Raw genomic sequence first — 26,453 nt, forward strand, 5'->3', positions numbered from 1 at the left:
CTTTGGCGTACTTGCATCCTGAATATGCACAATCATAGAGTCTGAAATATTGATAGACAGCCAGTACATAACTTTCCTGGCTCTCTCATGCCATGCTTTAAATGCCTGCATTTGCTGTTGATTGGGAACATCAGGAAGAACTGGTTCTTCTTCATTTCCTGCAACAAATTTCCAATATCCTTTTCCCATAAGGAAATTCGTCATTCTAAACTTCCATGCTTGGAAGTTGTTCTTGTCAAGCTTTTCAGTGACAATCTGTGAAAGAGAATCAGACGCCATTACAGAACACTGTAAAAAATTCTGTCACTGCAAAGAACACAACTTCAGCCTCCAAGGGCTAATCTGCAAAACTGACGAAAGTGGTATTTGACCACACAGTCACTTCCTAGTGATGATTTTGCATCAACAGGCAACAGGGATGATTCTGTAACTCCCAATGTCTCTGCGCACAGGTATACGATGCAATTTCTACAATAACTTTTCACCGACCTGTTAGAATAGTGGTCGCACAGCATAAAATAGGGCCTTTTCCTGAGTGCGTGCAGAAAATTTCCGCCTCCAAAACAGGCCCTGAAATGGCCTCAAATCAAAAAAACAGGGTCACCAAGGGCTAAAGCCCTTGCCCGCAGCATATACTGCCCTCTTGCTTCACCGCGAAGGGCGTCTCAACCTGAGACAATGCACTCTTACAATTTCCGGCTGTGCTACCTGCAGAGATCTGCTCCCAAAACAGAAAATGAAAGCAACACTGCTCCTCTTACCAGAACACCGCGAACTTGGTTTGCTTTCTTGAGCTCCTTACCACGAACAAGGCTCTGATACCATGTCAAGATTGTGGGAGAGAAAGAAGGAGTCTCACTTGTAGCTTTCTTGCTTGCACAATGGGGGAATACACACAAAGGTGGAGGCTGAAAACAGTTTTCCTCTTCTTAGTTGTGTAAGCCAAAAAGAACTCTAGTACATAGAAATAGAAGAACCCTATATATGGGTCTCAAACCAAACTCAACTAACTAAGGTGGCATACTAACTGAGCCACGAACTAGAGTAGATAAGGATAGCTGTCATCTAACTATTATTCATAGGCGGTGTACCAACCGCATCTGCAACTAACAAGTCGGTGACATAAATGCACAACGGTCACCCTGGCATATCACGAGTGGAGCTCGATATCTCAACAAAGCTCTCTTCGATAACCTCAGGACAAAGTTAAAGTTTTCATCCTCTTATCATCCCCAAACGGATGGGCATAGTGAAAGTGCTAATTCTACTGTTTTGGACCTTTTGAAATTCTATGTCTCTGATAATCAAAGAGAATGGGAAAAGTATTTGCCTTTAGTAGAGTTTGCATACAATAATACGGTGCACTCTAGTACTGGTAAGGCACCCTTTGAGATCATCTATGGTAAGCCTCATTTACCACCCATTTTTCTTACGAATGATAAGATCTTTATAGCAGATGAGTTTGTTAGAGACATTGATACAATTTTCACTCAAGTAAAAGTTGTTATCCAAAGGACACAAGAGAAGCATAAACGCGAAGCAGATAAGCATCATCGTAAGTTAGATCTCAAGTTGGGACAGTATGTTCTTCCTAATTTTGAGAAGGCTCACTTGAAGAAGCTGAAAGGTCAAAAGGGTAAAGTGGTTAAGCGTTCTAATCACTATTATGGCCCTTTCAAGATCATAGATAAGATAAATGATGTGACTTTTTGTTTGGATCTACCAAGTCATTGGAACATTCATAATGCTTTCCATATAAGTTTACTTTGTTCCTATATTGGAGAACCTCCAATGGAACCAATCAAGGAAGATTTACCTGACATAGAAGAAACAGAAGAGTTCCTTGTGCCTGAAAGAATTTTACACCATCAGGACAATACTCTAAGGTCATGTAAGGTATTATGGAAGTATTTGATTAAGTTTAAGAATTATCCCCCATTGGACGCTCAGTTTATGACTAAGAGAGAACTACAAGACTTTCCAGATCTTCTTAAGGACTATGTATCCCCTCTATAGCTGAGGTCAACCGTTTAGAAGCCAGAGGGATGTCACTAAATTATTGCTTATTACGCATTCTCTATTTAATACATTCGTGTCAATAAATTAACGACTCACTTTTCTTTAAGTGTTGATGATGATCTAGGATGGCCATGAGACCATTTAAAGACCAGTATTCCTAGTGCATCACTTAATGGGGTGATCAAAGCACTATGACGGGGATATCTGGTACAGGCAGTACAAGTTATGAAGGGGGAGAGAAGTGTCTGCAAAGTATAAGAGTGTACACAAGAACAAAGGAGTTACACATAAATGAAGATGGATTGAGTTCTAAGAAGAGGAAGTGCATTAGCATTGTGTATATGTATTTATGCGTGCATCTGCCTGGGAACGTTTACTTGTGTGTAATGAGCATTGCATTCATTTGGGGTCATCATCTCCCCTACAAGTCAAGGTTTAAGGTGTTTGCTCTTCTTAAAACTCAATCCATCTTCATTTATGTATAACTCCTTGGTTCTTATGTACACTCTTACACTTGGAAAACACTTCCTTCCCCCTTCATAACTTGTACTGCCTGTACCAGATATCCCCGTCATAGTGCTTTGATCACCCCATTAGGTGATGCACTAGGAATATTGGTCTCTAAATGGTCTCATGGCCATGCTGGATCATCATCAACACTTTAAAAAAAGTGAGCTATTAATTTATTGATATAAATTTACTAAATAGATAATGTGTAATAAGCAATCAATTTAGTAACATCTTATCTAGGTTTTTGCATCTTGTAACATGCAAAAGCATTTTGTACATCATCGTTTTGAATTGTTCACTCTGTCAATAAAACTAGGTGTATGTTTCACACTAAGTGGATGGGTTTTTGAATCCTTGTGTGCATAGATGCAAAAAATTTCAAGTATTTTAAAGTGATCATTTCCTAACATGGCTACCCTACAAGTCCCACAACAACATCAATGCTTCAGTTGCATGCAAGAAATACATTTGCATTTTCAAGGGTCTTTAGGAGCTCCTATGCTCTATTTGTTGAAAGGTAGAATTTGAGGATTTTTCATTTATTCTCCGAATGACTTTTTGTTTGGGAAGATCTTACCCAACATTGTGGCAATAAGGTATTAAAAGTAAGGGTGTATGTGCAACTTCCCAAAAGATGGCCCCGATATATAGTTTGAATAGGATAAGCTTTGTCTACATAGGATACAATTTAATTTTCACCATGGAAGAGAGTTAGAATATTAACCCAATATATATGGTCTGAATAGGATAAGCTTTTTCTACATAGTATAGACTTTTATTTGTACTACGGAAGAGAGTTAGAATCTTAAAGGTGAATTGACATGCAATATGAGAGTATCTACATAGAGCTCAACTATTGCTTTGGCATAACCTAGGATGTTGTTTGTCAGGGTCTTGATTTGATCATCTACCTGCTTGAGTTACATCTCCAATTCATACATGGATGGTTGGCTCCACTCAACAATAGTTATTGGATTGAAGGAGAGGTTCTCCTAGGAAGCCACTAACTATTTTGTAAAGTGAGTTAACCCTAACCACACTTACATGACTTGTCTATCAATAAGTATACTTGAAAAACAAACAAAACTTCCCTACAAATAATTAAGCATCTTATAGCTAACAACATTTCATCAACATTGTTCTTACATCTATAACAACCTTGATCACCTTTATGCATGATCATCACCCATTAAACAATATTGTTCCACCTCTTATATTTGATAGGTGTAAAACAAACAATTGTACTTGTAATGCTTCTCCTTTCTATCTACAAGTGCAACAATGGCAATGTTCATACAGTGGGTTATCATCAAATTTGGTTGTGATAACAACAATGCCAAATTTCATTTTGATAACCTTCCCATATACATCATAAGTCTAAGCTTAAAGTCAAGTCGTGTCGTGGGGAACATGCATCATGGCACTTTTGTTAATTTCAATCTAGAATTTGAGTGCTAGGTTGGAGACCTCAATGAAGGGAGTAAATCCACCTCAATGGAGCACACATGTGTACATGCGCACACACTCACACACAAAATTTCAACACTTGTACAAGTGAGAGAGCGAGTAAGAGTGTATGTGTTAAAATAAGACAATTGCATATAATGGAGAACATATCAAAAGTAGACACCACTATACATAAGAAACATTCCAAAAACATTTTTTTTGAAACGATAAGACAATACATTGCTTGATTACAATGCATTGTATAGGAAGAAAAGTGGGTTGCCATAATCAACAAGGTAGAAGTATATGAGAAGAAGTTGCTTGCAAAATCCAATAAGAAGAATATCAATGCAAACTAATAATTGAGAACAACATCCCCCCCAACCTGACATCCTTATCACCAACTCAAAATAGTTTTACCTTATTTGATTCCATGATGGTGCTAAAGAAGACTAGAAGTGCATGCATATTTTAACCAAGCTAGCACCAAATGTATTTTAATCGAGGTACCACCAAAAAGCCTTTTATGCAAGGCTACAAGGCATAGTTTAAAAAGGATGTATGCTCAATGTGAGAGAGTGTGTGTCCCAATATCTTACTAAAAGCATGTCTTATAATAAGGCTAAGATGTGATTATTAATAAAGTAGGAATAAAGCTTTATTTTACAAATGGGATATGGACAAACCATTCAAGGCTCACTCTCTTGTCAAATCAACATTTGATGAAGAAAGCCTTTAATATTAAGACATGCCAAAAGGTATATGGATGAACTATTAAAGGATTTCTCAATAAACATTGAAACCTACATCAAGATTTGGGAGAGATTCATCAAGGTCATCAAATAATGTTATTGAGAACAAATATTAAAGACAAACAATCCTAAGAGCATTAGAAAGCTAGCTACCAAGTATCATGGGGATTTGATGGTGGACCAATCAAATCCTTATGAAGCTCTCTTATGAGAATTGCAATAGAGAATTTCTTCATATTCTCTCTTAATGAATTAAGGAGAGAAGTAATTCTTTCACTAAGAAAGATGAGGGAGGTAATTCTCTCACTAAGACGAGAGACGTGATCCTCTGGAAGTGAGGAGAGAAGTGATTTTCTCTTTCTAAGGTCTAAGATGACACAAGGTTTTGTGTGGAAGTCAATCTTAAGGTTGAGGCCCAAGGCAATCTAATGAACTCTCCTTATCTATGGCTCAAGGTGGTTGCATGGACTATAAGTTAAGAATAGAGTTTTAAAAAGCCACTTTTCTTAAAATAGACATGGTGAATCCATTTTTAAAATATAATGTAATAGAAAACCGATCTTTAAAAACGGCCCACTAGAGTTATCAGAAACAACAAGATCTATAACTTTTGTGTTGGACGTTTTTCCATCTGAGCAATGCACATAGAGATATTCCAAAATTGGTGTTGCAGAGTAGGTCCTGGAACAGCCACATCTTGCATGAAGATCACACATATTGTGTAGGAGAGAAGAAGAGAAATCAAGAAGATCAAAGGAGCCAACTTCCAAGTTGTGCAAGTGCTCGCCGGTTGTATATCGTGCAAGGGTTTGTGTAAGTTCAAGCTCTCCAACCCTCAAATTGTGCAAGTCTTGCGAAAGCTTTGCTGAAATCAAGCTCCAAGAGGAGATCCCTACACATTGTGGAGGAGAGAAGGAGAGACTCAAGAAGGATCAAAATGTGCTAACTTCCATGTTGTGCAAGTGTTAGTCAGTTGTATACCGTGCAAGGAACCGTGATCTTGTTCCCAAGATCTACAAGTTAAGAACTGGTTCATGTGTAACGAAGGAGCTTGCTCCTTGTTAATAATATAACTCCACAAGGGCCCCAGGGGGACTGGCCCATCTTCCAGTCCCTAGTGTGTTGTCAATCCTTCTATCTCTCTCTCTTTCTCTCTACATCTTTCTTTTCTCTCATTTGTTCTCTCTCTGCGCCATCATAATATTCACCATATATCTTTTAAGTATATAAGAAGGCCGAGCGTGTATCTCAGATCTTATAACACAAGATAATTAGTTGCCTACATTAATGACACTTAGATGGTCAACCTGAAAAGTCTCAAACTTTAGGATTATAGTGACTCAAGAACTCATTATTGAAAGGGTTGCCTCTTTTCTCCCTTATGACTAATACTTGCTTGAGTCTTATAGAATGTCTACAATTAAGTAAGGTTACTTTGCATCTTCTAACCTAATACACTCATGACTAAAGGATCATGTGATTGGATCCTTCCTGCACATCTGTAGCCAAATAAGCTTACTTACAATGAAGTTTGAAGCCACAATCATCAACAACTCTCATGATCTCCAATGTGAAATAATATAAAAGCAAGGTTTAAACACACAATCACTTCCTGATAGCTTTCATTGTCTTCTAGTTGGAAGGCATTAATCAACTTTTAAAGGTGAAGCCAATGCAAGATTTAGATGAGTGTCTTATTCATCAATTACTTCAAGCAGGTGTCACTACGGGACTTAATAGTAATATAAATATCAAAAGCAACATCCCTAGATATTGATTGCTAGTTTATGGAGATTAGGAAAGCATACAAAGACCTTTATCCTTTTTGAGGCTAACACTCCATGAGATGCCCTTCATCACATAATTCTAGCTTGTCTCCTACATTTATCCTTTTAAGGCTACACTCTATGAGATGCCCTTCCTCATATTAGCTTGTCCCATTCATTTTTCAACTACCTTTGATAACCTTCCTCAATAGAGAAGAAAGCATGTGACAAAGATGGGCACTACAACGATGGCATGCTCAATGACTCATCTTAGCTAAAAACACACATGTAGTTAGGAGTTTCTTTTAATGTGTAGTGCCTAGACAACATGAAAAGATGATGGCTTCCATAAAGCTGAGATGACAAAGATGGGCACTAAAGCTAATAGGTGACAAAGATGGGCGGTAGAATGATGGCATGCTTTAACCACATAATGTATTATAAAACACACATGTAGTTAACTTGGATAATATGTACATAGTCAACAATGTGTTCCATATAAGCTTTTAGTTGCCACAAGTACTTTGAAACGTCCTTGACCTTAATCTTGTATACTAGGTCTCCCTAGAAAGGCACTGAAAAGTTGTAAGTGCAGGCCATGCTGATGCTAAAGAGTTTATCCGAACTGTAATACCGGCATTAAGCACTAAAAGAGGAAAAACATAAAATGCCAAAGAGTTTATCGGAACTAGTAATTAATACCGGGATTAAGCACGAGAAGAGGAAAAACATAAATTTTACTTTCTCTCCAAAAGCAAGCGCCCGCGAAAAAGCACAAGCCGAGAGAGAGTGCACATCAGTGGGAGTGCGAAGAGGCTCGAAAGGAAGGGAAAAAAATTAGGAAAGATGGCTGTCATTTTAGCATTCCTTCGCCTTCTCGTTGCCGTCAGTCGCTTCCTCTTCAATCACGTCCGCCTCGCAGCTGCTTTCCCCTTTCCCATTGCCCGTTCCGCCATCGAATCTTTTATCTTGAGCACGCTCATCTCTCCATCCCTCCGTCATCGTTCTTGCCTTTTCACTCCAATCGCTGTCAGCGCATTGGCCAGGGCTTCTCTCCCTCTTCCAGGCGAGGGAGAGGAGCAGTGTATCGAGAGAAAGCTGCCGCAGGTCCCCCGTTTCATTCTTCTTCCTTGCCTTCTTCATTTCCTTCTTCGTATTCTGCCATGGGAGCCGTCTACGAGGATGCTTTCCCCCTCTCCCAGCGAGCCACGGCCCCGGTTTTCCAGGATCGTCGTCACACCAAGGTTCTCTTCGATAACGTCCACAGGAACATATATGTTGATCCGGTATTCTCTTTATTCCAATCCCAATGTTTTTCTTTTTTCTTTGCATGGTGAACCGAAATATGTTTTTACAAATCGTCAATCCAGGTTATTGAATGTTCAGGTTGCCTTATGGCTTTGATGTACCATTTGTATATGATATTGCGTTTTTCTTCATGCGTGCTTCAGTGGTTGCGTATCGTTTGATAGAAAGGAACGTTTCTTTTGTAATACATTTTTCTTCAATAGGTGAAAGGTAGTCGCTTTTTGTTTGTACGTCCATAGTGGAGCTCTTCTGCTAGTTATAGTGAATTCACCAATACAGATACGACAAGGTTGAGCTGTAGGTAATGAAGAAGGAGCTTGCAGGGATCGTTGTTATTATTATTATTATTATTATTATTATTATTAGGGTACATTGAAGGCCTTGGAGAAGCTGTGCTTTTCCTAATAATCTGAAAGTGACGAAAAGTGTAACCACGCTGGTGCGTTGCCATGGCACATCCTTTGTATAGTTATTGGAAAGTGTGGCATGCATATACCTTGAACATTGCCTTCACGTGATAAGAAGTAACCTGGCTTATTCTAAACTTCCATGTCAGGTGCCGGATATTATCTGCACTTTTAATAAGCCTCAAAATCACTTTGGTTGGAAGTTGGTAGGAGTGGTATATGTGCTGGCATTGAGTGTCTGTTTCAGATTCATCATTGTTTAACAAAGCTTTAATGTTGGCAAATGGTTCATACTGGTACTTCCTTCGCTAAAGCAGGTCATTGTCTTGCTGCTTGCTTTTATGAAGCAGTACCAGCTGCATTCTCTCGATTACATAGATGCACTGAAGTTTTGAAGCTCACCTGATTAGGAAATGTTAAAAATTGAAACTAGATTTGCTTGTAATCAGGGTTTTTTGGTGATATTGTTTTAATATTTCTTTTACTTGCACCTTTTTATGGTACTAGGTATTACAGACTGCAGTCATTGTAGGTGTTATTTCTTTAGAGAATATGAGGTTGCTCCTATAACATTATCCAAATAATTTGTCTGCAGCTGAGCTTGAAGTTTATTGATACAGAGCAGTTTCAAAGGTATGCCCTCTTTTACTTGAAAATTTTTTCTCTAGGGGTCGATAATTCTTTGATCTAATAAGTATTCAAAAAACCTTTTCACTTTTAAAATGTTAGCACGAAATATTTTTCTGTTTGTAAGTATGAGGAATTATATTGCCTTGTAATAGAGACTCCTATTGTGATCAACTATTATTTTGTGGATTTATGCGAGAGGCTGACACATTGAGCTTATGTGTCTACACTTCAAACAAGTGCAATTTTTAGCTTGCTAGAATTGTGCTTTTCTAAAAGTGTTCTTGACCAGTTGCAATTACTTTCAAGGAGTGTGTGAGTTTTTAATTTTCCTTTATGCAAAATTTGGCTACTATCTACTTATCTGCAAATATCCTAAAGTTTTGGAAAAACTGCCTAGAGTTGGGACAGGATATAGTTATTAGGAAAACTGGATAGTCATGTAATGTACTTACACATGATCCTAATCAGCTGTACTATCTTTCATGCATTAGCTATTTGTTTATAAATTGACCTGCTCAAGCGCAAGGAACATTGATGCAAAAACACAAAACATCTTATTCGGTGGTGAGCCTTGAAAGATAGATTCACGAGCTACTTTGAAAGGCCATGACTTTTGTCAACTCTCCTTGAATTATGCCTCAGCTAGATGAGAGCAAATAACATGGTCATGCTTCTTTGTATAAGTAACTTGTTACATATGGTATAGAAGTGTAGTTTGATTTGGAGTGTGTAGATCATGAGGTTTGTCGCTATCTTGGAGGATAAAATTGCACCCTTGGTTGGATGCGGTAATGTGGCTGTCCCAATGCATTGTATGGAGTTCTAGCATAATTAAGTTACGGCTTAGTGTCAAAAGATGATGTACTAGCGAGACAGTAGGGTTTGCGGGGAGGAACACAGAATGAACTCGGTAAACACTGAGAAGAGAAGAGAAGAGAGAAGAAACTCTGATGAATGGAATGATGAAGATTTGAATCATGGAGTGAATGTGATATAAGGGAACAAGGGTGCTGTAGCACAAGGAAAATGATGAAGACAGCCACGAACCACGAACCGCAATGTCATCTTGAAGGGGTGTGAGGGTAGTGGAGAGGCTGGAGAGAAGAGGTGGCGGATTGAATGAATCAGCCGTCAAGAATGAGTGATAGAGGCAGTCTATAAATAGGCAAGAGACTGTCTAGGGTGTCGATTGGAGGGAGGGCACCGGTTGTCTAGGGTGGCGTCTCACTCTGGGCGCCCAACCCCTTTTTGGGGCTCTCTAATGTGAAACCCTAAACGCAAAATGCGAACGCAGAACGCAGAACGCAAACTGCATGTGAAGGGTTTCTCAACACTTAGGTGTTGTGATTTGGAGAGTGTGGCCCTTCTAGAATGTGCCCATTTACTCCCTTGTCCCAAGGATAGCTAGCAAGTCTTATTAGTAGTGTACATTTCATGAGTGTTAGGCTGTTTACAGGCTTGTTATCGGGCACCTTTCTAGGCGGTTGGGTGGCCCATTTAGGGCTAGCTCATTTGTCTTAGGTCTCATCCTTGAGTCTATATATGCTCCAATTCTCCCCAACTCTTGTTGAAGCGGATATCTCATGTGTTCTATTATGGATTCCATCACCTATTCATTCATTGTTTGAGTTCTTGTGTTCTCTCTTTTACAGCATCATTCTTCAGTGTTCAATAGTTGTGATTCGCTTCTGCTGCTCATTCTCACATGGTTATCAGATATCCAGTTTTACATGGTATCACACAACTAATGTTACTGGTTTTGGTGCTTTGTGCTGCTGTTTAGACTGATTACAAGTCTGAAATTACTGTGCTTTCTATTGCTGCGAGGTGTTCTAACTTGCATTTACTTTTCTTGCCCCTTGTCTAGGGTTGGGTGACTTGTCAATTGTAAGGGCAGCCTGTTTTATTGCTAGCAGAAGTTGCCAAGATTTGTATTTTGCTGCTCCAGGCCCTTGTCTACTCTGGGTCGTCTATTTGTGAGCTGGCTATCCTATTTCGGGGCTGGATGACTTACTGCTGCCTGTGACTATTGGAAACATTGCATTTTTGGGCTACTCTACTGTTGCACGCTAGTTTCTCTCTAATACAATAAACGAAATAATGATGGGGAAAACTAAGCCCCTAGGAACCATCACCATATCCTATATTACAACAATGATCTAGCAGAGACATGTACCAGCATAGTACACAGAACAATGAGAAGAGATGCTCGAAGGAGATACTTGCAATAAGCGAATGTACCATTGGAAATACTGCGAGACTCTAGCTCTCGATCATTACTCCAAGTCCAAAAGGCATCTAAAGATGAAGTGCCAAGTCAATGTCGATCATACTAATCATTGTCTACCATCATCAGCGCCTGCTGTCCCGCATTCTCCCGCAGATTTCTTCAGTTTCCAACCACTGTTCAGCTGCTGTCCACTCTCTACCTGCTGTTGCCTCCATTCTGGTAGCCCAGAAGGCTGTGTTTATTGCTGTTCATTGCTTTCCAGAATCCAGCCTGTGTGGACCAGCCAGGAGCTGTTGCCTACTGCTGGTGGCTGCATAATAGGCTGCATTTTGACCAGCCAGCTACCACCCAGCCACAAACATCATTCTGGAGGTTGCATTTTGATCATCAGCTGCTGCCTAGTTGCTATTGTGCTGCATTTTGCTATGACGTCATCATCATCATATGCCTTTGCTGATTCTACCTTGTTTGGTGCCTGCTTTTCACTAGTTTGGCACATCTCTACTGCGCTTGATGCTGCCTGGCACCTTTGGAGGCCGCCTTGTTGCATTTAGGGATCTGTTAGGAGTATGACACACTCTCTAGCTCATACTCTCTGCCCCAGTCCTTGAGACATGGAGTTCGGGGGTTAGCATTGTTCACAGCATAGTGTGTTTGCTGCATTGGGCATTGTATTCTATTCAGTATTCATTCTTCATTATTCATTGTGCTCATTGTCTCTGCATTGTGCAACCCTAATTGTGTTCTATATTAGTATGTGCATTCATTGTATGATTGTTTTTGTGTTTTTTGGGGTAGAGCATTTCTTTACAAGGTCAAGGGCTTGGGGTGCTGAAGGAGTTATGTTCATGTTGAAACATGTTTTCTTCATCAATGCAAAAGGGTGCCAACGTATGTGAGCTTTAACTTGATGATGGCTATTTTGTGAGGATCATCCATTTCTTTGTGGGCTTACTAGGAGGTGATATAATGGAGGAGAGCGTGACCTTTTTCTTTTACAAAATACATAAATAAATTCACATGTTATGGCTAAAAAATAGACTTGGGGATAGTATGCATGAAGGTTGTTTGCAACTAGTGTACCACTAATTGAGGTCATTGAGACTGAATTTGGAGGAGAATGAAGTGTTGGATTGGAACAACAGTGAATATCATGATATAAGGTGCTGAAATGCTGCACTCTTGAGTTGGAGAAGCATCTTGGAGTGAAGTTTGAGAGAATGCATGAGGAGATAAAAGCCTAATCGATAAGGATTAATGATCATTGACATGATTAATAGTAATGATAAAGAGAGCAATGCTTCATAATGTAGGCAAGTTACAATACAACTTTTAGATGACATCACCGGTGAGCTCATGTTAGATTCTCCTAACAGTTAAATCAATGGAATAACTTTTTGACCTTTATCAAGGGTTGTTCTAAGCCTCTGGAGCTTGTTTGTACAAGTGGCTTGAACCAGGGATAGCTGAGGTGTACTTGCATGCTAGGTGCCTAGACACAAGGGTCATTGAAGAGAAAAGGTCTCCATGCTCAACAAGAGATTTTGACACTTCGATGTCCATTAAGACACTCGGTCACGTCACATAAAATTGTTGGTCTGTAGGTGGTTAAAATCTCTCCATGGCTCAATAGCTATAACTCCACTTATAAAGCTATCACATTGTAGCATGGCTTGAGTCTATTGTACACACTAACCTTAGGACTTATATTTAAGCCTGTGTTTGCTCCTATAGATCCACACGGACGTTATAAGGCTCTGCTCAATGTGATCATTTTTTCACTTGCATCTTTTATGTTTTGGGTCTCCACAAACTCCACTGGATGGGTGCAAGGGGAAATAGCCGATGTTGGCAGGGTAGAAATTTCAGTCCATTTCTCAACTTTTCAGAGACCAATGGGACACTTGCATTGTCAGCTGCAGCATAAGATAATATTCATTTGCTAAAGCGAATTTCTAGTGCCATGTCACTTGTTTTAATGTAACTAGTAGCTTGTATTTTCATCGACGTGATGTGTAATGACCATAGAATTTGACAGTGTTTATCTCTGTAAGCAGGCTACGGGATGTCAAACAGCTTGGTAAGTCTCTCTTGAAGTCTGTTTAAGCTTCTAATTGCTATATAGAAGTGAGTGATGCACTGTCTGCTTTGTCAAGATTTCAGCATATGTTTCTTTTTGTAGGCATGTGCCATATGGTTTTTCCAGGTGCAGTGCATACTAGATTTGAACATTCACTTGGTGTATACTGGCTAGCTGGGCAGGCTGTGCAACGCCTTTCTCAATATCAGGTAGCTGGTCCACAGTCTAGATTTTGATGCTCTCAAATGTGATCCTGATGCACAGGCATCATATGAAACTATTATTGATTTTGTGAAAAATTGCATGCTTTCACCAACAAAAACTTCTTGAAAATCAGGGAGACGAACTTGGGATTGAGCGCTCAGACATAGTTACAGTAAGGCTAGCAGGTCTTTGACTTTTCTTCAGCTTTAGTTCCTTCTTTTCACTGAATTCTCTTAGAGGACATTTTTTTTTTCTGACATGAGAACATTGAGAATACAATGTTTCATGTGATACATCATCAACCTTTCCTCAAGTGTGTGTCCTACCTCTATACCTTGCTCTATCTACTTTTTTGAGCACGTTTTCTAGTCTCTCTACAGTGTTCCATCTACTGTCATCAGTTCTACTCTAAAAAAAAGTATTCTTCTGCATCTAGAATTTGAAAAGTGCTTTAGTTTTCAATTATTGCATAATTTGACACATCATGCATTCTGACAACAATTTAATTTACTGATTTTTGATGCTGCAGGCCTTCTGCATGATGTGGGGCATGGCCCTTTCAGTCATGTTTTTGAGAACGAGTTTCTGCCACGTGTATTACCTGGGGGTGTAAAGTGGTGAGTATTGTCTGCGGTGTAGCTACATATATGACCTTGCCTGATGTCTTCTTTGTGGTGTGATAAGTTATGCATCGATGATGGTTTACTGTTTGACTGCTAAAGATAATGTATTATGAAGAGATGAACATACATTAACGAAGTTCTATCATTGTTTTAAAGTCCGTTTCTTGATTCTGTAATCAAAGGAGTCATGAGAATATGTCTCGTGCAATGGTGGATTATATTGTGGACCAACATAATATTGACATTGATGCTGGGGATCTCAGAAGAGTCAAAGTAAGTGGTCTAAAAAATATGTGGAAGCAAGCCTTATATTTCAAGATGTGGCTTGGCCTGTGCTTAATTCTGTCTTGTGATTGCTTTTCCTTTCAGGATATGATTGTTGCTAGCTCCAGAATGTCGCATGCTCAAGTGAGGCTTTTTTTTTTTTTTGTTATGGTACAGCAAGGATGAAGTTTTAGCTTGTGTAAACATCTATTGGAGCTGATTTTTGCTTTTTACTGTCTACCTTAATTTTTGGTCACTTAGATTACCAGTGAGAAACAGTTTCTCTATGATATAGTGGCAAATGGGCGCAATAGTATAGACGTTGACAAGTAAGATCCTCACTTTGAAACCACGTACTTTATTAAATATTGACTGTGCCAGCAAAGCCATCTACCCATACCTGGGCTAATACTAAATAAATGTTTTTTAAGCAACCCAATAGCATGCGATAAAAAGGGTTATAGACTTGTTATGGAAGAAACAAAACCATGGAACAAACTTTTGTCTGTTAAGGTTTGATGATGTTATATCAAAGAAATAAAGAAAACAAGGGATGACTTTTGTATGCTTAGATCATCTGTGTTAAAGAAATAAATTTATGTATATGTACCAAGTCTAGTTATTTTGAGACAAACCATTGGGGAAGACCTTCTTGATATGCCATTTTATGTGCTCTTCTTTCTATTTGTGAAGAATCCATGTAAGGTTGTCACTTTGCTGGTTAGGGTTGCTCCATTTAAGAATGAAAGCTGATAATTAAATGGTAGCTCAATTGAAAACTTCAAATGCTTCTCTCTCTTATATTTCAATGCCATTAGTTGACAATCAAATTTGTGTGTGTAACTCTGTCAGTTGTCATCTTTATTACATCATATACAGCTACATCAGTCCCTGCTCTCAGCCTGGATCCTGGTGTCACTGAGCGCTAGCACAGAAATGGGGATTGAACATTTTCTCAACCCTCTTGCATTATAGGCCCAAACTTCAGCGTTTCACATGTGATACTGCTAAAACAAACACACTGCATATTGTAGATTAAATTGTTACAATATCCACTGAGAGCCACATTATGGGAACTTCAGCTACACACAAATTCTGTAACTAGTGTATGGAGAAATAAATTGATCACTAAGCGCCCACATACCTGTGGTGGATCTTGTATTTGATGAACATGTCGGTGTAGTGCTCCCTTTAGTCCTTGAAGCCTTTCTTTAAGTTCTTTTAAAATGATATACCTAGTACTATCAAGTCATAGTTGATAAGCGGTGTGCTAGAGCTCCCACGTACTTGACCAGCTTTCTAATGTATAAAGTTTGTGTCCTGGTAGTAATGAGCATACATCTACAATGGAGATCATCTCTGCTAAACATGTCAGCCTAGTGCTATTCTTGGTACACAAAGGCTTTCTTTAGGTTCTGTTTGGGAAGTCAATGTACCTAGTGCTACCAAGTCCTTTTTTGTATTTCAACAGTGCAACACCTTATTCCTAAATGGCTGCTGAAAAACATGGAGTTTTTGTACGAACAATTTATTTGATGACTTCTTTGTTATTTATGCCAGATTTGATTATATTGATCGAGACTGCCGTGCATGTGGTATCACCAGCAGTTTCTGTTTTGATCGGTATGGCAACTGCATATAATGTTGGGTTTTTTAGTTATGGTTCTGTTGGAAGTTTTATATTAGTGTTCTTTTTGCCATTCGTGTGTGAGGAGGGATAAAAAAGAGTGGAGGGAGAGAACACATTTCTATCAACTCATTACAAAAAAAAAGAGAATGCATTTCTATCAACATCTTTTGAAAGGCCAAAGGCCCATAATATTGCTTAAAACTTAGGATTGATGTCATATCTACCTATACTATAACTCATAAATGAAGGCAAATCAACTAAAGACAGAAAACTTGTACAAGAATTGGCTAGAGTCTAGCATGTAGAATGCAAGGCCCTGTCGACATGTTAACCAAAGCAGGGAGCATATGGGAAGACCTCCCGATGTGGAACCTGAGGTGGTTTCTGTAGGGATCATTGGTAATTGATCCCGATCTACAATTGTTGTGCCAAGGGCCTATGTCAAGAGGGTGGAATGTCTTTGCAACTACAAACTCTGTTCTCTGGTGGTAGGCATTCTGTACAGCTAGCCACGGTTCGCAACTTACGAGATTCTGCTCTCTCTTGGACGGATACTGTAAGATGGCATAGTTTGTGACTCAGATGCAAAAAAAACACACTTTAAAAATGTGATTTAGTTGGGGGCTCTTTATGGAGGATCCAAGTGTTGTAAGGATCTTCAATCTAGAAGTTCAAAGTTGATTCTTGTATCCAAGCTGTACTAAAAGGATAGCGCTATTCTCAAGGGAGGCAAAAGTCCATCAGAGAAAGATCTACTTATCCTCAGAATTTAGTGGATGAGAGAGAGAGAGAGAGAGAGAGAGAGAGAGAGAGAGAGGAAATCAGCCTTCTTCAAAGAGAAGAGTACTGGATGGTGGGTGGTTTAAGCTGCATCCACTAGTAATAGGTTGCAAGTGACTCATTTTACAAGATGGACCACAATTCTTCATGGGCTCTAGTAGGTGGAGAGCAGCTAGTATCCAGTTAGGCAGGAAGGAATAGGGGTAAGCTTCTATGTGGTGGAGGCCCAGATTTGACTAAGCTCTCACTCTTTATCTGCTAGTTTGAGCTTACTTTTTGCTGGAAATCACACAAATCACACACCAAAGACCCAAAGTTGCAATAGACCTTTCTCTCATCAGTCTATGTATTACTTTTACGGCTTTCCACACAGAGATGAGGAGGTTCTAGATTCTCCCTAACTTGAACACTTTTTTGGCAGGCCTGCTATTTTTATTCCTGTACATTGTTTATTCATTTATTTCTTCATCCTTCCAGACAAGATTTTTAAACCTGGGCATTGCAGTAAATTCTGTCTTATGTGTATTATAACCTCCTCTACCCTCTCATCCTCATCATGAGCTCTACCCTTTCCAACACAGACTCTCATCCTCATCATGAGCTCCACCCTTTCCAACACAGGCTCCACCACTGGCGCAAGCAGAGGACTGTGCGGGGTGACCATTGCCAAAACTACAGAGATATGCAGACTAAGTTGGCCTTACAGGATGGCAAATCTTGGTGGTGTCATACCCCTCCACCATGGATTCTCTCTTCCATTCCCCTTAAACTTCCCTGAGAGGCCTTGGACATATTTGGTTAGGTCCAGCTAGACTGTTGAGCACTTGTACTTCATTGTATTTTTCTTCTGGGTAATATAATTAGTCACACCTTTTCTGCAGACATAAATACTAATTTGGATAGACAGTTTAAGATACTAACTCAATTCTTTAACAAGAAGTAATGCTGAAAAAGCCTTTAATTACTAGATGGCTCAATTCAAAGTGGGCTGTCTGGGCACTGTATTTCAAATTTTGATATTTCTTTCAGTTCTATGATGTGGTGCATGCAGGTTAATGGAGAATATGAGAGTTATTGACAATGAGATTTGTTATCGTGCCAAAGAATGTAGGTAATTTTTGCTGATATAAGCCTTTGTTTCATTTCATTACTTACAATGGAGATTCTATCAAGCTGATTCTTTGTTGGTGTGTTTGTTGATAGGTGTAAATGTGTACAAGCTATTTCAAACTCGAGCAGATTTATTCAGAATAGTTTACACTCATGCAAAAGTGAAGGTTTTTGGAGACACTCCTGCCTACTATGTTGTGAAGTTAACAATAGTAATTCAAGGAGATTATACTTGAGATTGCCTTTCCTAAATGACTGCTCGTTGTCTTTGATCCGTAGTCATTGGTAAGATGACATGAGAAGCTTACTAGTCTAAAGACATGGCTTGATGCCCCAAAGAAGTTTGAGACATTCTCGCTCAGTGTATTGGACTAATATAGGATGAGCATCCTGGTTTAATCACACATGATGACACAACACATGTTAATGCTTGAGCCAGATCACACATCTTCATGCGTAAGATTCATCACATGTCATGTATCTAGAACAACTCAAAACAATTGCAAAATAAGCCATCCAGTTGGCGCATGATCACCAGAGAATATATAGTACACATGCAGTTGATAGGCTTGTATCAAGGCTTTAGATGCCCAATGCTCAGCTGTGTGCATAGCAGGAAGATATAGACATAAAAAACAAGTCCTAGGATCTACAAAGCTTGAAGAAAAGAAAGTAGCCAAACTATGGTTTGGATAAATGTAAAACTGATTGAAATACTTTAGGTCATATAGCATTCAATAGGCAAAGTTATTCACTGAACATCATCAGCTTTTTACACTTGCATTTTCTACTTCTTGAGACAATCTTCTTTCAAGAGCCATCAAAAAGCATTGATAGAATAACTTAGTGTAAAAGTTTGTTATGAGTATGTTTGGTTTCTAAGTGTTGGGGACTTCATGGATTGGTATGAGTGTTGGCATGTAGACAGGCCTGAGAGCCTTTTAGAAAGTGAAACGATATCTACAATGTACTCTTGAAGTACTTTTGATGGCTTATTTGACTCTTCAAATGATGTTCCTTCTACAAGCTTCTCTCTTTGTTTTGCTGATAATCTATATTATTTGTATATCGATACGTCTTGGTTGATGCCACATTGAGAGGAGTTGGATATGGAGATTCCATGGTAAATTCAGCATGCCAATGCTCGTGAAGACAATGAGGTGGCAGTGGCGGAGCTACATTTTCTTTCATTAGGGGGGCAGCAAAGGCATTAGTTGAAGAAGATTCTGATCCCTTTTTTTAATGGGAAGGGGGTTGGATAGGATGTAGAAGATAGATGATGCACTTGTGTTCTTGTTGCAATTGGTTGTGAACTGGAGTCTGGAACACTCTCCTATATCGTGTACCTCAATATCTTCTCAAATAGTGTCCCAAAGGCTGTCCCTTAACCACTCATTAATAGTGTCTCTTCAATCTACATGCCGACAAAAATTTCTGGAACCATGTGAGGCATAGTTACGAGAAATTCCCTGAAACTAAGAGTTTTTGAAATTTGCCTGTTTCCATGTTTCTGTTCCCTTTCTTGTTTCTCCCTTTCTCATCCCTTTTGTTACTCATTAGAGGTATGTCAAGCCCTAGAAATAGAAAATAATAAATAGAAAATAAGGGAAAGATATACCCAAGCTAAAGGGGAGTGACTTTTCCCCAAAGAAAAGGAGCTGCTAAGTACATCCATAAAGACAATGATTGAGTGAATGACCAATTTGGCAGGTTATAATGATCGAGCTGCTACGTACACCCATAAAGACAATGATTGAGTGAATGACCAATCTGGTAGGCTATAATGCCAAACCATGTGTGGTGCCTTGTGCAAGGAGTATGAATAGTCTTTGTCTAGATCCTAGAAAGACTGTGTGAAGTGGAGATATCCTAAATGTCAATAGTATGACACAGTAGCAGTCCAAAATTAAACCAAGCAATGATGCTAGCAATCAGATCCCATTTGATAGTGCCCTTGACTCCATTGTGTCTACGAGTAATGTGGTGTGGGAATCTTGTTCAAGTGCTGGCCAACGACAGAATGATTAGCTCCCCAAACATCCTCTTATGCATATGTTGGGTCTTTGTCCATGACCCAATCTACTGCCCCTTTAGTAGCTACCATAGTCTCAATTGTGCCATGAAAGACCATCCTAAAGGCTCTCATCCACACCTCTCGAGCTTTGGGACAATCCCGGAGATAGTGCCTTTGGGTCTCTGCTAACTCTCTGTATCTCCTAGATGCTATGGGAGCCCTACCATGGCTGAGCCAGATACCAACCACCAGCTCATATGTGGCACAGGCCATAGGAAGAGAGGAATTTTCTTGGGCCCAAAGCTTTGTCAAGAAAGGTGTTGAGAGGCCCTGTTTGTTTTGTACGATGTTGAGTGGCTGTTGGCTTTGCTTTGATCTCACTCATCTGATCTTGTATTGAGCCATTAATGTTGGTGTTTGCACTAGTTTATACTTATTGTGCATTAATTCCTAGTGAATTCTCCATAAAACAGCCCCGAAAGGCATTTAATGCAGTGCTTGTGGATCCATAATCCCTTATTATCATCATCAACCTACACCTTCACATTGCTGCCCACATCCCATCTGGAGGAGCTACTGGTCATTCTTCAGCCTATGTTCATCATCTACCTGCTGCTGCCCACGTGGAGGACATTGTCATTAGTGGAGGATCTGCTCCAGCTACGGCCACACTTGTTTCACATTGTTGCCCACATCCCATCTGGAGGAGCTACTGGTCATTCTTCAACCTATGTTCATCATCTACCTGCTGCTGCCCGCCTGGAGGACATTGTCATTAGTGGAGGATCTGCTCCAGCTACTGCCACACTTGTTTAGGAGGTGTCTCAGCCAGCTACGACCAGACTTGGAGGCATTTCTACCGTAGGTGACATCATCTATCAGTTGGCGACCATTCCACTTACTCCTATAGTTGATTTTGACATCTAAAAGGCTGCCTTGCTGATTTGGAGACTCTCATGTGAAGGAATGCTCTAAATGCAGAAAACATAAAACCAATCGTACGACAAAGCACATACTGATAAACACATAACACAGTTAGGGTTAGGGTAACTCAGAGATAGTGAACACAATGAATAATGAAGTGAATGAATATTGAATATACAATGCTCATACAGCAAACACACTATGCAGTGAATATTGAATCTTGAACTCTCATATCTGAGCTGGAGAGTGTGTTGTACTCGGAACAGATCTCGAAATGCAACAAGGCAGTGTTCGTGAAACCAGCTTTCGTAGACGGGTGGTAATTCCCTAATTACAACAGTAATATTTATTACAAAACTGAAAAATGCAAATTAACTTACAAGCTTGAACAATGGACAACCTCAAAATTGGCGCCTCTTTCGGTATTTATTTAATTGAATTGAAGAAGAAGTTGATGTACAATGGGATTCTCCTAATCCCTTTTGATATTCCAACTCCCCTTGTTGTCCAAAATGACTAGCAAGTCTTCAATCTGATTTGCCCCTTGATTCGGGCAATCAATTGGCCATCACCTGCTGCCCCAAATTTATTGATTTGTTGGTCCCTCCCCTTGAATTTGACTAAAAACAGCTTCAGCCCTGTTGAATCCAAGTCTAGGAGCTTCAAATTTTTGGCATGCCTCTTGAGGCTGTTGCTAAAGCCTAATTTCTATTGCAGATATGGATTTACAGCAGAGAAATCTGAAATTTCTCAGTCTCTGGTGACTTCAATGCTGTAATCTTTGGAGCAAGGTTGTAGAAAGGTTGGAAAATGAGAGAGAATGCTGAGGAGAGCTTATCGAAGGAGAAATTATAACAAATATCTCCCCAGAGAAGATTTGCAAGAAAGCCACCACAGGCTCAAATCAACTCTTAATCATTGCTTCGACATCATTCCAAGAAGCAGTCTTTCTAGAAGAATTCTAAGAAACATGACACACAAATTGAAATGCTATTTGTGTGGAAGCGTCTCTCACTTAGCAGACAAATGTTAGCGATGTCAGATCCTGGCCGTACAGTACGACGACTGGTCGGACTGATCAGTCGGACTGCCACGTGGCAGTCCGACTGTACTGTACCAGTCGACTGCATTTAATGCAGCCGACCTGTATATTTTGGGTGCTTTCTGGCTGGCTATTTATAGCCGATGTTCTGCACTGTTTCCCTCACTTCTGATTGCAGGTGTCAGGCTGGAGATTCGTGCAGTTTACATCTCTGTTTGCAGATTTCAGGCTGGAGATCGTGCAGACTGCAACGGACTTCAAGGTGAACAGCGGGTTGCATCGTCGAGGTGGAGACATGCAGTCCCGCGCACTGCGCCCGTGTATATATTTGCATATCTTTGTATACAGCACACTTTATACAGCAGATCTTCATCTTCCACTGTCTCTTTCTCTCTCTTCTCTCTGCGTTCTCTCTCTCTCTCTCAGTCTTGGTCCCACGCTTCTGCATCGCTGCACTCTGACATGGTATCAAAGCAGTGAAGAAGGGCTGACTGAGTGAAAAACCTACCTGAAGAGGAGATTCCATCGCGACACAAGGCTGCGTTTCCAGCGTTTGAGGGCGAGCGGGAGGGCTGCGCATCGGAACAAGGTGAAGCGAGCGTGGGCGCGCAGGAAAGGAGTCCAGTTGGTGGATTTGCTGTTGTTTACTGCTGTTTAAAGAGGAGGAAGGTTGAGTTTTCAGTTAGTGCAGGTTTTGCTTTTTCATCGCCTCCCGCTGGTGAAGAAGAGACGGGACGCGGAAGAAAGAGCCCTAGCGGGCTGCGTTTTCATAGTCAGAGGGGGCTGCTTTTGCGTTTGTGAAGGCATTACAGGTGAAGATGTCTACGGAGATTGACTTGGAGTTCCAGACGATCATGGACCGGAAGGTGCCTATCTTACCGGCTCTTCCCGCAGATCAAAAGCTCGATGGCGACAATTACCTCATTTGGTGCGTGATGATGTTGGCCATCCTCGAGTCCTACGATTTGGCGGAGCTTGTACAGGAGATCGACTGGCCCTCGGTGAGAGATGAGTCCAAACTCTTTTCCGATGCTCGTGCGGAGTTGGCCAAGACACAGTCTCACTGGGACAAACTGAATGCCCGGATTTGCTCTTTTTTTTTTTCTGTCTTGTAATATAGCTGTGATAGCCCACATCAAGCACTTGACGGTGGCTCGGGAGATATGGCTAGAGCTTGACTAGATGTATAATTGGATGACCCTTATGAAGCGGGTTTCTTTGGAGGTGCAGATGCGGACCTTGTCCGTGAACAAGTCTTCTTCATTGTGGGAGCACATCAACAAGCTTAGACAGCTTCAGATGCAGGTTCAGAATGCGGGGAAGCTGATTTCCTCCGAAGACATGGCGATCACACTCTTGTCTTAGTTGCCGCTACGATTCAGTGCTTTCTACTCCGCCCTTATTGCTTCGGGGCGAGAGTCTACTCTTCAGTGGGAAGAGTTGGTTCCTATGGTCCTGGACCAAGAGGGACAACTGAAGGGACAATATGCTTTCAAGTCGGAAGCCTTGACAGGTTAAGCCTCTTAGAAGAAGGGGAAGGACCAAAAGAAGAAGGAGGAGGACAATAAGTCGAAGAAGGACAAGGACAAAGAATCCACATGCCATATTTGTGGAAAGCCCGGACGTTGGAAGAAGGATTGCCCCGACAAAAACAAGAAGGACACCAACAAGGACTCCAAGGATTCTGGAGCGGTGGCTGTACCCTCATCAGCTGCGTTTCTTCATCTAGCAGTCCTTGAAGACACTACACCGAAGGCTTTTGATGCTGCGATGACAGCTCCCCAAGCTCGAGAGTGGATCGTTGACAGTGGTGCCTCCCGGCACATGACTCCTTCATCAGTTGGTGTTGCCCAGTTGCGCCCTTCGCGTGGGCAGATTCTCATTGGAGATAGCTCTTCGGTGTCTATTGCAGGACGGGGTGAGATGCAGCTTATTCCAGATGGACGTGGTGGTACCCATACCTCAGAGGTCTTGCATGTGCCAGGTTTGGGGTATCATCTACTTTCGGTTCATAAGATTTGTTCACTTGGACTTTTGGTGGAGTTTGACAGTGATTCGGTGTGAGTCCTTGATCGTGGGTCAAGGAAGGTTCTCTCATCAGGATATGAGAACGACATCTACAAATTGACGTCTTCTACCGCCCTCCCTACTCTTCTTCTTACCTCTCAAACACAGTCAGAGCTATGGCATGCTCGGTTTGGTCACCTCAACTATGATTATCTTTGGAGGGCGTCACGTGGATAGCTTGTTCGAGGGTTGCCGGACATAGTGATGAGCCAGCAGCCATGCGTCTCCTGCATTCGTGGGAAGCAGCATAGGGATGCGATTCCTACCAAAGCTTCGCGGCGGTCTACTTCACCGATGGAGCTTGTATCTACGGATCTTTGTGGCCTTATGAGGAACGAGTCCTTGAGAGGAAGCTCGTACTTCATGTTGATCGTAGATGACTACAGCCGGATGACTTGGGCCTATTTCTTGGCGTTGAAGTCGGAGGCTTTCTCCCACTTCAAGGATTGGCTTCTCTTTGAGGAGAACCGATCGGGCCGGCGATTGAAGACCTTGCGATCCGACAAGGGTGGTGAATTTGTTTCTAATGAGTTTGCTCGTTTTTGTGTAGATAAAGGTATTCACCAGGAGTTTGCTAACACCAACACTCCTCAAGAAAATGGCATTCTTGAACGGAAGAACCGAAGTGTGATCGAGATGGCGCGCACCATGATGGAGCACCGACAGACATCTCAGTTTTTGTGGGCCGAGGCTGTGGCTACTACAGTCCACATCCTTAACGGATCCCCCACTTCGGTCGTTGATGGGATGACACCATTTGAGGCTTATTTTGGGACTAAGCCCGATGTTTCTTATTTCAGGGTTTTTGGATGTGATGCTTATGTTCACATTCCCAAGACTCATCGTGATAAATTTGAAGCAGCTTCCCGAAGACAGGTGTTCGTTGGCTACAACTCTCAGTCCCAAGGCTATCGTTTGTATGATCCCGTCAAGCGGGATGTGTACACTAGTCGAGATGTGTGGTTCGTGGAGGTTTCGGCCATAGCAGCGGGTGAGGAGCATCCCGTTCTTGGAGATCCAAGGGAGAGTTGGGCTCCTGAGACAGTTCCTTTGGAGCCAATGCCTTTTGATTCCGATTCTGTTTCTGATACAGAGTCTACTGTTCCACCGGTCACCCCTGAGGAGTTACCATCGGTGGATATCCCAGAGTCTTCAACTGATGGAGAGAGACGAGGAGAGGTCCGGCCTCCTCCTCGTTGGACCCGTGACATACTTCGAGATTCAAGGATCGAGGGGGTCCCTGAGGAGTGGGGACCGCAGGATGGTCCGTGGCGGTCATGGAGGCACCAGGCGCATTCTACGGCGCTTGTTTGCTCTAACTATTGTTTGATGACCCGTGTTATGCAGGATCGAGAGCCCACCTCCGTGAAGGAGGCTTTACACTCCGCACCATGGAAGAAAGCTATGGAAGCCGAGTTGGAGGCTATTGAGAGAAATGACACTTGGTATCTCGTGCCTCGCCCCTCGAATAAGAAGGTGATTGACGTCAAATGGGTCTTCAAGACCAAGTACCTTAGCGATGGTTCTTTGGACAAGCACAAGGCTCGCCTTGTTGCTAAAGGTTTTGCACAGCGCCCAGGGATTGATTGTCATGACACTTTTGCCCCCACTGCTCGTATGGTGATTATTCGAGCTGTTCTTGCCTTGGCTGGCCATAGGAGATGGCCTGTCTACCAGTTGGATGTGAAGTCGGCCTTCCTTAATGGTGATTTGAAGGAGGAGATCTATGTCGAGCAGCCTCTTGGCTTTGGATCTTCAGATGGGCAAGTCTACAGGTTAAAGAAGGCCTTGTATGGCCTCAAGCAGGCTCCGCGTGCATGGAACGAAAAGATTGATTCGTTCCTTTAGTCACAGTTGGAATATCGGCGTTCCAAGGCCGATCCGCAGCTTTATGTACACACTTCCGAGGCTGGTTGTGTGCTTTTTGTGTTGTATGTAGATGATTTGATTGTCACAGGTGATCATGCACAGAAGGTCAAAGAGACGAAGGCAACTTTACATCAGGCGTTCGAGATGACGGACTTGGGTCTCCTCCACTTTTTCTTGGGCCATGAGATTTATCAGTCTCAGAGGGGGATTTTCATCTCTCAGCAGAGATATGTACAGGAGCTCTTGGTTTCTTTTGCGATGGAGGATTGTCGGACCATTTCTACTCCTATGGATTCGAACTGGAAGGCCACTTCACATTCAGATTCTCCCATGGCGGATGCTTCCCGCTACCGTTAGTTGATTGGATCATTGATTTGGCTCCTCAACACTCGTGTTGATCTTTGTTTTGCTGTTGGTCTCTTGGCAGGGTTCATGAGTGAACCTCAGACGGTGCATTGGCAGGCTGCCCAGAGGATACTTCGGTATTTGAGGGGGACATCTGATTTAGGGATTCATTATCCAGCAGGCATAGGTGGTTCAGATCTTGTACTTGCAGGTTGGAGCGACTTCGATTGGGCTGGTGATGTGGACCACAGATGGTCTACTACAGGTTACTGTTTTACCTTGGGTGTAGGTGTTATCTCATGGAGTAGCAAGAAGCAGCCCACCGTAGCCCTTTTGTCTACTGAGGCGGAGTATCGGGCCGCGTCTTCCACCACATGTGAGGTTGTGTGGCTTCGGAGATTGTTGGAGGAGCTTGGCTGCCCCCAGACTGGTC

The 26,453-nt window shown here is 41.4% G+C and overlaps 1 protein-coding gene across 6 annotated transcripts in view; it reads left to right on the forward strand.

The window, feature by feature from the left end:
• Positions 1 to 7,241: 7,241 nt before the first annotated feature.
• Positions 7,242 to 26,453, forward strand: part of LOC148040660 (uncharacterized) — a 34,874-nt gene continuing 15,662 nt past the window's right edge. For 2 of the 6 annotated variants that reach the window (XR_015687526.1, XM_087660642.1), the window contains exons 1-12: positions 7,242 to 7,779; positions 8,804 to 8,841; positions 13,126 to 13,148; positions 13,251 to 13,357; positions 13,486 to 13,537; positions 13,882 to 13,969; positions 14,158 to 14,248; positions 14,345 to 14,383; positions 14,501 to 14,568; positions 15,800 to 15,862; positions 17,701 to 17,756; positions 17,853 to 17,926. Coding sequence is in view for 5 of the 6 variants with exons in the window: in XM_087660642.1 (XP_087516768.1) it covers positions 7,657 to 7,779; positions 8,804 to 8,841; positions 13,126 to 13,148; positions 13,251 to 13,357; positions 13,486 to 13,537; positions 13,882 to 13,969; positions 14,158 to 14,248; positions 14,345 to 14,383; positions 14,501 to 14,568; positions 15,800 to 15,862; positions 17,701 to 17,756; positions 17,853 to 17,926 (822 nt within the window). In the remaining variant the exon portion in view is untranslated. The remainder of the gene's footprint in view (positions 7,780 to 8,803; positions 8,842 to 13,125; positions 13,149 to 13,250; positions 13,358 to 13,485; positions 13,538 to 13,881; positions 13,970 to 14,157; positions 14,249 to 14,344; positions 14,384 to 14,500; positions 14,569 to 15,799; positions 15,863 to 17,700; positions 17,757 to 17,852; positions 17,927 to 26,453) is intronic. The other 4 variants (XM_087660627.1, XM_087660619.1, XM_087660654.1 and 1 more) reach the window with 3 other exon arrangements.

This window comes from Lygodium microphyllum, chromosome 2 (assembly GCF_053477565.2).
Source record: "Lygodium microphyllum isolate KBCC chromosome 2, Lygodium_microphyllum_v1.1.10, whole genome shotgun sequence".
In the NCBI taxonomy this organism is placed as follows: Eukaryota; Viridiplantae; Streptophyta; class Polypodiopsida; order Schizaeales; family Lygodiaceae; genus Lygodium; species Lygodium microphyllum.